Source organism: Glandiceps talaboti, chromosome 13 (genome assembly GCF_964340395.1).
Source record: "Glandiceps talaboti chromosome 13, keGlaTala1.1, whole genome shotgun sequence".
In the NCBI taxonomy this organism is placed as follows: Eukaryota; Metazoa; Hemichordata; class Enteropneusta; family Spengelidae; genus Glandiceps; species Glandiceps talaboti.
Genome location: NC_135561.1, coordinates 21,153,498 through 21,167,936, shown reverse-complemented (window position 1 = coordinate 21,167,936; position 14,439 = coordinate 21,153,498). Strand labels below are relative to the sequence as shown.

General features: G+C 37.0%; 1 protein-coding gene across 1 annotated transcript; it reads left to right on the top strand.

Annotated features, from left to right (window-relative positions):
• The first annotated feature begins 517 nt into the window (after positions 1 to 517).
• LOC144444780 (neuroplastin-like) lies at positions 518 to 14,156 on the top strand. The gene is made up of 6 exons (XM_078134314.1): positions 518 to 775; positions 4,228 to 4,533; positions 7,526 to 7,807; positions 10,333 to 10,638; positions 11,185 to 11,323; positions 13,515 to 14,156. The coding sequence occupies exons 1-5, from the start codon at positions 706 to 708 to the stop codon at positions 11,295 to 11,297; spliced, it is 1,077 nt and encodes a 358-aa protein (XP_077990440.1). The 5' UTR covers positions 518 to 705; the 3' UTR covers positions 11,298 to 11,323; positions 13,515 to 14,156.
• Positions 14,157 to 14,439: the final 283 nt, after the last annotated feature.

Here is a 14,439-nt window from a genome sequence, read left to right as displayed (position 1 = left end):
GTCCATTTAACCATAGACCCTCAACGTGATTTAACATATAATAATTGTCTACATTTACTTCTTTTACACCTCATCAAACTCTCACGGATGTATTGTGACCGACGAAAATTTTAAAGTAAAGCTAGATAAAATTCCAACCTAAATACCCTATTTTGTGAAGTCATGTTTTCGGAAACAAACATTTTTTTTTTACTTTTCCTTAGTTGACGGGATGTATGTTAATGTACTATTGACGGGATGTATGTCAATGTACATTACCATTGTAACACTATAAAATGACATCGTCCTTTTTATGAAGGTGACCTTCACACTTAAAATCACAAACGCACGGTATCCTGAACACAGATGAAGGTTTGCTTTGTTATATCATACATATACATATGCACTGACTTGTACGGAAGGATGATTAAACACGATTTTATTTGCATGTCTCGATTTGGCCACGCCGACACGCATCAGTCAGTATTATCGAGTATACGCGCGTATCATACCATTGCATTGTGCAAAATAATGGGGGCTGGAAAGTGACCCAGCTGATTGACTCTGAATAGTTGTTGTGTTCGATAACACGTCACACGTCCACCATATTGATGTCGCCGTAAACCTGGTTGGAGGTCATCTTAAACTTTTAGCGAAAGCGGGGATCATATCTTGAATACGGCCATATATAGCTGACACGTACAGGCTGCTGTTAGGGGAGGCAAGATGAAGACGATGATCACAACCGCTCTGTTTGTGCTAGTTATAGGGTTTCGACAATTACATTGCTCGGAAGGTGAGTTTTGTTAACAGCTACCGCCACTTGAAGGTAGTGGTATATAAAGCTTTTATCACCACTTCTGTGATTAACGATTTCAGATTGTGAGATACTAGGTAGTATTTAGTTAAGTCACAAAACGTAGACAGCAAACTTTGCCTTCGGTGCTTTACTCTACTTCGGCTTTGAGAAATTCTCGGGCTTTACCTTATTTTACGTATATTAAATTATGTCCATCATTGTTTTTCTAGCTCAATCTCCTAGTGAGTGGCATATTCACATATTCCCGGTCAAGCTTGGGCCAGCCTAACTCTGATACTCACCAAGGTGTTACTGTTAGTGTAGAGAACTTCTTGAGATAGTAAATAACAGCAAGAAAACCAAGCCCTAAAGGGTACGGGTACACGAGTACGAGTACCCTTTTAGGTACCAATTATCTGACAAATAAGTTATTATTGACAATCATATCAAAGTTACAATATTTGTATATCTAATGGAAGCCACTGATTCTCGGCTATGCCTTTGCCGTTTTGCTTGACTTGACCAATGGTTAGTTTATGTACCTATTCTCAAGTAAATGCCGATACTATATATGTCTGAAGTACATGGTCTTCGTCGCTAGCTAGTGTAAACATTATAGATTTGATAATTTGGCATATTTGAGTTACAGTTGCTTTAGCTTTAAATCAGACCTACACGCTTTCGTACATATTCTTAGCAGTTGACCATGCTTGGATTTTGTTACATGGTACGTGTTCCCTGCGGCAAATTGAGGGATGACTTCAGAGTTGATCATTGGTAAGGTTTTGTCAGACCGTCACTGTAATGTATTATCATCAATGACCTTCGAAATCGAGTGTCGGTCACGTCGATACGTATAAGTATACAGACAAAAATTGAAATATAAAGTCACTCTAAAACATTCTATTTTTTGGCGATTTCCTAAAGTTGTTTGCTTTTTTGCTTTTTGTTTTTGATTGTTATAGTTTTTTAATATATTTTCTTGTTTTTTTTGCACTTTTTAAAAATATTTTTTGCTTTGTTTCTCTAAACTTCTCGAGTATCGATCTTTCTCTTTCTTTCTGACGAACGAAACGTTATCGCTGATTGGGGGTGAAAAAAGAAAAGAACAAACAAATTGGCGTCGCCTCCGGAGAACCTTCTTGACGCGATGTACAATCTGCATCAAGGATCAGACTATGCCAAGAGAGAATCGTGTTAACATATAAATACCTCGCATATGTAAACAAAAAAAATGTTGATTGAATACCCAAATGCGATATTTAGAATATTCTATTGTTTTCATTCCATGACTACAGAGTGACTATTTTTTTACCGACGAGTTACTGAGTAATAGTGTACGAGTTGGTGAAGTAGACAATATCAGTAGATGTACATCAAGCTATTATTTAACCTTTTTCTTCAAATGGAAATGTCGTACATGTACACAAAAGACATACCTGAATTCATTTTGTATTTATTATTATATGTAACATAGCGCATTTACATTTCTTTGATAACAAATATGCAGATACGAATATGAGAATTATTTTTTTTTAAATGTTACATGACATGATGAAACATGCAGTCTCCTTTGATACGTGTTGTATGCGTGTTTAAAGTGACATGGATGTATATGGTTCGGTGAGTTTATTGTACTCGTACCATCTATAGACGTGACTTTATTTATAAAACATGTTTATAACTAGACAGGATAACAAGTTATGAACAAGCTGGTGAGTAAAGATCGTTAGTACAAAGAACCAACAGCTATAAACCAAATGTCATTAGCAGTACATATGCTAGCATTAAAGCTCTCGCTTTGAATTTACAGTACGTGTAGTACGTAATACTTGGATGACTGTCTTAATTTATGCGCCTCAGAAATAATGATATATTAGTTGTACTAAATTTGTTCATAAAACCTCTGACACATTCTTAGCTAAAGTGAATGACAAAATTGGTCACCGCACAAGTATTTGAAATTCAGGTCAACGTTAATCCATTTCAAAATCCAATATGGCCGCCGAGTGATATTTGTTCTACTGGAAGATAAGACGGTGATCTGTCACACTTATTAGATGTATTGCTGAGGCATCGTTCAATTTCAACCCATAACCTTTAGTTTAGCAATGTTGATCATCATTTACTAGTTAGGATGATAAAATAAAGCTTATATTGACCAAAAGCATGTTACCTATTAATCTTTTCCACAACTGTTGATACCCAATGAAATAAAGTACATCATAATTGTTTATTTAGCAAAAAATATAATTCTGACAATGTGGAAAGAACCTTTTACAATTTCATCAGTTGTGTTGACTTTCTTGATCTGTACGCGTCGGACGTTGTTTCACGTTTCTGGTGAAAAGTACAGTTAAATAATTCATCGTACTGAATAGAATTAGGACATATCAGTTGACGAGTAAAGGGGTGACCTATTCCTGAATGTGTGTGGGACATTTGACCTTTTCCCCCACGTGAACTGTTCTGTTTCCATTGTTCAGATCTCACATGATCACTACATTCAGACATGTGATTGCTTTCAAAGCAGATCAAGTCGGGTTTGGCTCGCAGTCATATATTATACTGCTGGTTTTGAATAACATTCATACAACCTGGCGGTAACTTACGATAACGATAGCTTAGGTTTGCGTAATGAGAGTACATGGTGTTTTTATGACAATCCTACATAGATCAGTTTGTCGATATCAGTCATCCAGTTTTAGTCGGTCGAATAATTTAATTGCGTCATGGGAGTCAGCAGAGATAATATATTCAAGTTGTCAATTGAATATTCACGAGTCTTGAGTGCCTATACCCTTTAGTCTAAATCGTCTCGTGAATATTCATTGTGCAACTTGATTATTTCTGCTGACTCTCAGTGACCTCAGAACCCATGCCATAGTTTATGAAAATGACTTTAAGTGGCGTTCCCCTTTAAAGAAAAATAACTACCAAAGACCACAAGTTACAGACTGTGTCCCTTTAAACAAAAATAACGACCAAAGACTATAGAGTTACCGACTGTGCAACCCCTGAAGTTAAAGGAACCACCAAAGACCATAAGTTACAGACTGTACCCCTTTAAACAAATTCCCTCCTATACTGTCACTTACTCATAGGGACATGTGCCAGGCCAGATCTGAACTATTTGCTATGTAATGTTTTGTCTTATTTAATAACAGTGCATACACCTAGTGAAATGTCAGCCAGTTTTTAGTAATTTGTTGCACCCAAAATTGTCATCGACGTTAAAGGTGTACAGAGTATGCAGTTGTATTAAGTTTGTATAGAAATTTCATTCTCATCTCAAGGCATTAAACTAGAGGCTTCTATATGTTCTATATGCTTCTCAACACTGTCTAGAGTTGGTCCGTGTATCTTAAGGATAATAATTGTGTAGCTATATATATATATATATATATTAGCATGACTAATTTTGACTTTGTGTGTGTGTTTTCCCACAGTCATCAGTCTGGAACCACAAAACCCCAAAACTCTCGTCTCGGAGGACATTTCTTTCATTTGCACAGTGACGAATGACAGCGACCCCAGCACCGTAAAATGGTCAATGGTGCCAAAGGGATCTGAATCGGGAATGAATTTAACCACTGATATGGAGAGAGTAAACATCAGTGTAGAAAATTCAACTGATAAACTAAGCATTCTTACACTATCGCATTTAACACCCAATGACAGTGGAACGTACAAATGCGACTTGATGAGCCAAAACCTGTCTAGATCTGTGACAACAGAGCTTATGGTCCTTGAAGGTAGGTAGAATGCAAATAGTTGCTTGTATGATATGGTTGTATTATTTATAAGCAATATTTAAGTTATAATTGATTTCCATAGACTTCAACATACCCCCCCCTCTCTCTCTCTCTCTCTCTCTCTCTCTCTCTCTCTCTCTCTCTCTCTCTCTCTCTCTCTTCTCTCTCTCTCTCTCTCTCTCTCTCTCTCTCTCTCTCTCTCTCTCTCTCTCTGCAATTCAATATTATTTGTATTTGTATGGAGTATACATAAAGTCGATTACAAAGACTACATTTTGGTTACAAGTCTGGTATAATGACAGCCTACGAGTACCTGTGGTCTGAGGTTATTCTCATACCATTTGCCAGTGCTAGCTTTGCATATTCTATCCAGTCATACAAACACACGTACGCGTTCAGCATATTCTACCTTGTTATGACACGTTCACGCTGATATTTCACGCCGGTAACAAGTTAAGATGACAAAACAAATATTCTATTTGTATGCCCGTTGATTTGATGGTCACTTGAAAGCATATAGTAACATAAGCTAACAATCCACCCTCCCCCTCTCACCCCCTCACCCCCCCCCCCCTCACACACACACACTCACTTAATATGCGAGGGTAATGAGTAATTGTCCAGTTTAAGCTAAGATTTTAACCTTGGGTGACAACATATTTATTCATCGAGAAACTTATTTTGTTGTAAGGGACCGATCAGTTTCTTTGGCCAGAAGGGAGGGGCGGTGGATTAGTAGGTGTGGGGGGGGGAATCATCCTGTTTTCGAAATTGGCAGTAGCTGGGTCATCCGGTTTTGAAAATTTCGGATAGGGGGGGGGGGGTCATTGTGTACTGGACTTTGACAGTTCCAACTTGAAGAGTTAATCTGAATTATTCTAGGGATTAATATGCATTGTATGCTTTCTATTTCGGACACTACATGTTATCAACACTACAAATCATCACACCTCATCAGATTTCAGTTTGTGTTATACATAATACATGTAATAGGTATGAGGACTTTACATTCTCTAACATATCAGTGAGTTTACTATATCTGCAACAATAATGCCACTATATCAATGAATGATACGAACACTACCTGACCCATTTTCAAGCATAACTCATTTACAACTTACCGTAACTTAAGCTTTTCGAAGCTGTAAAATATTATCTTACATGTAAAGGCTATGAATAACCTAAAATTGCTTTAATACAGGCAAAACATATCCATATCTAATATGGGGAGACCTGCTAGGACTACCTCACCCCAGAGGTCACTCATGAAGTCAACCAACAATCAGATACACCAATATTTTTCTGTCATAATGGTATTAAACTTAATTTTCTTAAACATTAATTGCTAATTTTAGATGTGCTGTCTTTTAGAGATGTGAAATTAATGCCAAGATAGACTAAAGCTTGCCATAACAGACTCTCTAAAGAAACTCTCCAACTCTCCCCTACGAATGATACAACCAGCAGATGTGCTAACCTTTACTATAATGATGCCATTTAATTTTAATAGAACATATTTCAACCATATATATAAAGAATATAGTTTGATTTCAGATACTTGATGGTGCTGTCTTGAAGTTATTGCCCTAGAGGGCACGAATACCCTAAAAATTTGACTTTAGGTGTCAGAAATATATCCTCCAGAGCTTCCAGGGGGAGACTCCTTGGGACCCCACGAGAGGTCTACATATTCTTATCCCAAACTTTCCCCCTACCTTTTGCAGTCAAGATGCTATCAAATTCCTTTTCAATGTATTTGCCCCTGTGTAGTCACTAATCTAGCATGACGCTGTCTTATAAAGTATTTAGTCAAGCAGTCAACTCTGAGTCATGATCAAATACCTGTCATGCAAATGTTATATATGGGGGGGGGGGGGTCACTATGTCTTAGATGGAGGGGTCATCCTGTTTTCGGTTTTACAGATGTCAGTGACCTTTCGTCGGCCCGATGGAAAAATCCACAGACCCCGCCCCCTCCCCACGGCCGCAGAAACTGAGCGGTCCCCAATACACAAACACGTATACAGCTGCAACAATTGGGTTTAGCTTAGACCACTTTATATAGTTGTCTGAGAGTTTAGGCAGGACTTTTAGTTGTTTGATACCATCCCCTTTGTTTTAGCTTGTATAGTCGTTTGTGTATAGTATATCCAAGATTTCGGCATTGTTGTCACCCCTCTTCTGTATGAATACATGTATACTATGTACCCCAATTCCAAAATCTGTGAAAAGTGACACGTGTGTTATAGTCATTGTGAAGAAACTGCGAAAGTTTGTTGTAACTACAGTATATTCACATACATAGGAGGCTATACCTTTATACGAAGACCACTGTTCTTGTTAAACCAACCTGCTGGTATATGCAATAATAACACATTCTACTCACCAGTACTGCTCGTCTGTTTACTCACATCTTCTCTTACATTAACATTGGAAGAAAAGCTATTTTCTTTTATTTTTATGTTGTTATTCATCTATACATCCATCATGTACATCCATCCATCCATCCATCCATCCATCCATATATACATACATACATACATACATAACATACATACATACATGCATGCATGCATGCACGCACGCACGCACGCACGCACACACATACACACACACACACACATACATACATACATACATACATACATACATACATACATACAGACAGACAGACATACATACATACATACATACAGACACACACACATACAGACAGACAGACAGACAGACAGACAGACAGACAGACAGACATACACACACACATACATACATACATACATACATACATACATACATACATACATACATACATACATACATACATACATACATACTTACATACATACATACATACATACATACATACATACATACATACATACATACACACACACACACATACATACATACATACATACATACATACATACATACATACATACATACATACATACATACACTCATACATTGTGATTTGGTCTATATTTGACAGCACCATTCGTTGAGATAACCAGCAATCCTACAGACACACGGATTACACGTGGGAATTCCATTAAGCTGACATGCAATACAAACTACAAAGAAAAGGTGAAATGGTCCAAAGATGGTCAAGACCTTGGCAGTGGAAACAGCAAGGTCGATATAGATAGCAATACACTGACGATTATGGAAAGCAACTTCACTGATGCCGGTACCTATCAATGTATTGTCGATATAACTGATGACGTAGGCCGTGAAGACTGGATAAAGGCCTTGGACAGTATTCTGTTCATGAGTATGTAGTACCATCATAATCAGAACCTACTTGGTATATTTTTGTATAGGTAAAATAGCAAATAAAAACTTTAGGGACCGGTCACTTTCTCCGGTCGGGGGGGGGGGGAGTTGACTGTGGATTGTTCCATCGGGCTGATGAAAAGTCACTGATCCCTATCTCTATGAAACTGAAAACAGGCTGACCCCCTAGGCCTGTCACTTAATTCTAAAACTTGATGACACACCACCCCCATATATCATATTTACATGACAGGTATTTCATCGTGACTCGGAGTGGTCTGTTTGACTATTTCTTGCAAATACTTTAGAAGATAGCACCATAATGTAATTAGTGACTACACAGGTGAGGGTAAATATATTCAAAATTAAGTTTAATAACATCTTGACAGTAAAAGGTAAGGAGAAAAGCTTAGGATGTGAAAATGTACACCTCTCATGGGGAGGGGTCCCAAGGGGTCTCCCCACGAGCATGGGGGGGGGGGGTTCTCACACTTAAAGTCAATTGTTAGGCTATAACTGATAAGACAGTACCAACATTTAATCAGCATCTACATGAGATTGAAATAATTTGTGAAACTTTACATAGCATTTTGACAGTAAAAGGGGAGGGCTTGAAACTGGGATATTTCCACCTCTTATGGGTGGGGTGGGATCTCCCCTTGGATCTCTATTCAGACCCTTCCGGGCAATAATTTTCAAACTTAACAAGACAGCACCATCAAGTATCAGAAACTATAGTTTATACATACGGTTGAAATATGTTCCTAAAAAATTAAATGGCATCATTATATAGTAAAAGTCAGCACATCTAATGGTTGTATCATTGGTAGGGGAGAGTTGGAGAGTTTCATTACTTTAAGAATCTTTTTCTTTTTAAAGGCAATTCCTAGACTCCTGGCAATAATTTAAAGTATCATCTAAAATTAGCAATTACTCATTAGTCATAGGGTTAAAATGTTTAAGAAAAAATTCATACCATTATGACGAGTAAAGGGTTGGAGTATCTGATTGTTGGTTGACTGCATGAATATCATCTGGGGCCGGGTTAGGGAGTCCTAGGAGTTCCTCCATTGCGGAGTTATTAGGCTCTATCAAGGCAATGTTTTTAAAAGCTATTCATAGCCTATAAGGTAATATTTCACAGCATCAAAAAACTGAAGTTAATATGACTTTTAAATGAGTTTAGCATTTCACATAAAAATCGGCCAGGTAGTGTTCGTAACATTGGTATAGTTGCATTACTATTGGAGATATAGCAAAGTCAGTGATATGTTAGAGAACTTTACGTGGTCATCCCTACTATGTATAACAGAAACTGGAATCTGATAGTATGTGATGATGTAGTGTCCGAAATAGAAAGTATACAATGCAAATTAATACCTTCAAACTGAAGTGTAGATCAGTTTAGATTAACTTCTTTTATAAACTTTTCATGAAGATTACGGAACATTCAACTTTTGCCCCAAAGTGCAAAAAATATGTTAATCATTAACATTGGCCATTAACTGTGGAACAGCCGAGTATTTACATAACATGTACATGTTCGTTCTGTAATGGTAGGCATGTGTATATCTACTTATGTTTGAACGTCACTCTAGGTAAAGTAATATTAAAGAATATGGGTAAGAAACAGGGAGAAAACCGAATACCACAATTCCGACAAAGTCATGCCATTGTAGAATGGATTTTTTTCTTTCTATCACGATCCAAAACACGACGACCCCCCCCCCATTAATTTTTTTCAAACCAGGACCTCCTACTGCCAATTTCAAAAATAGGGTGAAACCCCCCCCCTCCCCCATCCAAAAAATTCTAACCTTTTACATGGCATTAGTAGCGACGGTCGTAGAGTATAAAGGTACAATTATAAGTGTTAGCAGAGTGTTTTTATGATATGATATGCCTTATATATATACACACCTAGCAACATGACCACATTTCTATCAATTATACAGTCTTGTAATATTAGCGCCACCAGCGACGGGGTACTGTATTGAGTCTATGGTCTGCATGTTCGACGATTGCTTTCACAAACTCTGTACTAAATAAATTCTCCAATGAAAAGCACAACAAGGTCTTAGAATGTTATTTGTTATGTATTTCTACAGCCGTGTTTTTGGTCTCACTTACTGCAGAGGTACATGCTGATATGTACGCTTCGTACACATGTAATGAACATTTCACCAGGAAAGGTTTACGTTGTGCAGTATATATTATTATGTTGTGGAAGTGCTTTTAGTGTATCGACAATGATGACCTATGACTATATGACGTCACAGATCAACACCTTAGAAGACCAGAAGTCCTTTGAAGGCAGAATTAAAGCATGATATAAATGCGAAGTCATAGTTTAATATAACCGATAGTAGTTTGGTTTTACAGTCTAGGAAGTTCACGACCTGCTACGTCTTCAATATGTATGATGGTACAGTGTTGATTCATTTCCCGGCCATGCAATGTTGTGTTGACAACACCATTCCTAACAACCATTCATTTTTTTCTCTACATCCTGTTTCTCTGTAGATGATGTTAACGTGACAATCTCAGAAGACAACATACGCCGCGAGGAAGGTGAGACCATACATATCACATGCAGTGCTACTAGCTACCCCATGCCGACGATAATTTGGATGAAAGACCATGCACTGATGGAAAATACATCGGCTGCTGAGCGTTTTGTCGTCACTGTTGTCGAAGACGACAAAAGCAATGTAGTCATGTCGACTCTCACTTTAAGGGCAATAACATTTGAAGACCGTGGTGCATACACCTGTAATGCTACTACGAGTCATAACTCTGGGAATAAGGAATACGAACTACGTATTATAGGTATGTATTTGTGTTTTTACATCCCTGGCAGCACGAATCTGTCGTACAACAAGAGTGGGACAGATTTGATCCATTAGTCTGAATCTATGCCAAGGATGTAAATAATGTTTTATTTAGAAGTCAACTGCTGTGACCAATAGAACTCTAGAAGATCTTCCATACCCAGTTGCTACATTTTTTCTATTTCGTGAAGGAAACGTCTTACACGCTGAACAATGGCTTCCGCTCCACGACCTTCCCAAAACACTGAGGTGCTAACAACGAATGTTTTGCTAACACTGCTGCATATCAAACTATAAACTCACTCTCTCTCCTATTGAACTATAACATGACCATGTGTGCTCACAGAAGATGCAATGTATTGCATGCTCCCAAGAAGTTGAGGAAGTTATAATACAGGGTCGTTGTGCCGAAATAGATCCATGTCAGGGTACTAACTGTACAGCAATATTATCACGACATCCATTTTGAAGGCGTTTTATAAATACGCATTGAATATTTCTATCTTTGCACTGACCATTCTGTTATGTAACACTTACATTGTAGATCGAATGGCAGCAGTGTGGCCGTTCCTTGGCATAATGTGTGAAGTAATTGGTTTAATAGTAATAATTCTTGCCGTGGAAAGATACCAGACTGGTGAACTTGTCTGCAAATAGGTCCAGTAAGATCAGCCATTGCACAGGTACGTGTAGAATAATCAAAACCTTGCACAGGTACGTGTAGAATAATCCACACCGCTACATGTCAAATTAGTTCATATGGAAAGCCGTGACAGTCTTAAAGATCCAGATGCCACCAAAAACTTGAGACTCCCCTTGTATTTATTACACGACGTTTCTAACGCCAGGCTCTTCTTCAGATGTGGCCAAGACAAGAGAACATTGAAGCGTGGTTTACCACTAAGATATTCTCTTTCCCATGGAAAAGGGATGTTAACTAATCTATCCAGATACTATTCCCTTCAGTCGGCAAATCCTGGTCTCTCTACCAACTGCTTGTTTTTTGTCACTGTTGCTTACCACAAATAAGAAGACAGGTAACAGCATTTTGATTGTACACCTGAAGAGTAGCCTGTCGTTCAATACGTCGCCTAATAAATAAGTTTCATCACTTATTCCAATGACATACCTTCTTGTCAGCATTTTGGTACAGGGTAAAATAAATAAACACATCCTGAGTTTGACTCAAAATATATTGTCCATTTATCCAAATTTATCGACCAATATGCAAAGTCGGTGGTGGTGGTGGTGGTGGTGGTGGGGGTGTGAAGGGGAGTTTATTAGTAACTTTAAAGGTAGGTTTCCATATACTACCCTTGGGCTAGTGAATGCATTGGCAAGGTTACCGATTGGCCGACCATAACGTATATGTAAATATACATTTTTGTACTGACTGAGAAGTTATGATTCAAATAATGAGTTACTCATTTAGGGTTCAGACCACTATAGAAAATAGAGGTTATGATAAGTGATACGATGTTACGAATATACTTATACCACAAAAAGTCATTCGTGGCACTAGATTTGATCAAGAGTCCCAAAAGTGCTCAGTTATGAACAAATGTAATGTAAAAGCATGTTCAAACTGGATTCGAAATTTCCATGTAGAGATGACTTGAATTGGTAGCCTAGGTGTCGTGCAAATAAATAGGGTTTTGGGGTGATGATCGATATGAGAATTAATTACAGCTTACCACTGATTACTGAAACAATGCAAACAATGCATTGCAAAGTATTGGTTGTTATTGTTCTAATTGCTAAGAATTATTTAACAGAAATATCTTTCTTACAGATAAAATAGGGAATATTCACTAGAAGACTGTACATAACAATATAATGTAATTGTCAATTGTTGAGATTGTTGTTTTACTCGCTAGATAAATAGTATATTGCTGAACACAACGGAGTTTTGTTTACGTTTACTTGGCATTTGAAACTCCCTTCCATAACAACCATGCTGTGTTCAGTAACAAAAGTGTTATTATATATCAAGTAACACAACAAAACTAATTTTGCAAAATGATCAACTTTGATTGTACCTGTGTGTGTTACATATAGCCATCTTGCAAACTCTGCCTGTTTTAACTGTAATAAGTCAGAGTAAATATATTACAAGCTGACGTTAAGCAAAGTCAAAGTCGGGTTCAAAGTCATTGAGCTGATTGTTAGTGTGAACAGTACTCACAGTCACATCTTTCATCTTGGCAAACTTTAATATGATTATAAGTAATTCATTTGCATGGCGACCAAGAAGAGCCAATTTAGGTTGAGATATAGACATGTCTTGACCTTTTTTATAACCAGTAAAGCTGTTGAATCTTATAAATGGTTGTGATCAGAATATTGTGTCAAGAGTAACAATTAAAACTGACTTTGGAGGTGTCGGAAAATATCCTTATCACACTATGAAATGGATAAAATGTCTCGTTCATATACACTTGACCTCAACAAACGACAGAATGCAATTTGTGGTGATTAACGTTGTTAAAGGGGTATATTTGAATATCCGGCCATCGCTTTAGTGTTGTCCTAATAAGGACTACAAGGGATTGGTATTCTTTTGTTCTGGACCATCTTTTTCTATAGCTGTGTCAAATAACCATTTTGCACACGTAGAATCTAACCCTATCTGCAGAATTGAACAATATGCATACATCCTGCTGTATGCTATTAGCATGTGTGTATGTGTACGCTAATTTTTAAAAAGTTTGACCCGTGTGATAAAGTTTGACCCGTGTGATAAGGATAATACTTCTTATCACCTTTAAAGCGAGTTTTTTTTATTGTACACTACATATCAAACAACGTTGTGATCATAACAGTAGCTTCTGTTCCACCGTTACAAGGAGAGTTATGTGTTTATCTGTTTTACAGATTCCAAAGGTATTACGTAAGAAAGGGATTAACATTGAAGATCTACAGTGACGTCATCAAATGGACATTTTCCGTGACAACGGACTATTTCTAAAACAACGCATTTTAATATTTTATGATTCACGTTTTAACGATGTATATCACTTTAATGACGGATTATTAAAATTGCTTCGGAAAAAATCGTGAAGCAACACAGGGAGAGATTGTCTACAGATCAGAATGATCAGGGACAAATACACAATGTACGCTATCAAGTTATGTTAAAACTAGGTGATTTCATTTTTAGGGTATCGATAGATGGTAATTCGAAATCTTTGCAAAGTTGGCAGGAATTCTGTCTTTCAACAAACTCATAACATTGGCGTCTTTTCAGTGTCCAAAATAGCACTTTCCTTTTTTAAAAGCCCACTGGGATGACTGAGAAACTAATAGATTAAATGGTTGGGGCCATTTTTGTATACATTTTTGCACAAATAGTCGGGTAAAGTTGTTTATTCATTCGTTGAATTTCACATAAAGTGTGTTCATTAGTAATGTTTATTTTTGTATTTTACTATAATAATTTAATTTTTGTACCTTACTATTTCTCTTGACATTGGTATGTTCGGATTGTGATATTGTGCTACCAATGTTGCAGGTGTTTTTTGTTATCACAAATAAAATCTACTCGGTGTTTAATATTATATTAATGTGTATTAATAATGCCTTAATCTTTCGAGAGAATCTATCTACTAGTATCTATCTATCTATCTATCTATCTATCTATCTATCTATCTATCTATCTATCTATCTATCTATCTATCTATCTATCTATCTATCTATCTATCTATCTATCTATCTATCTATCTATCTATCTATCTATCTATCTATATATATATATATGTATTTATATATCTATCCATCCATCCATCCATCCATCTATCCG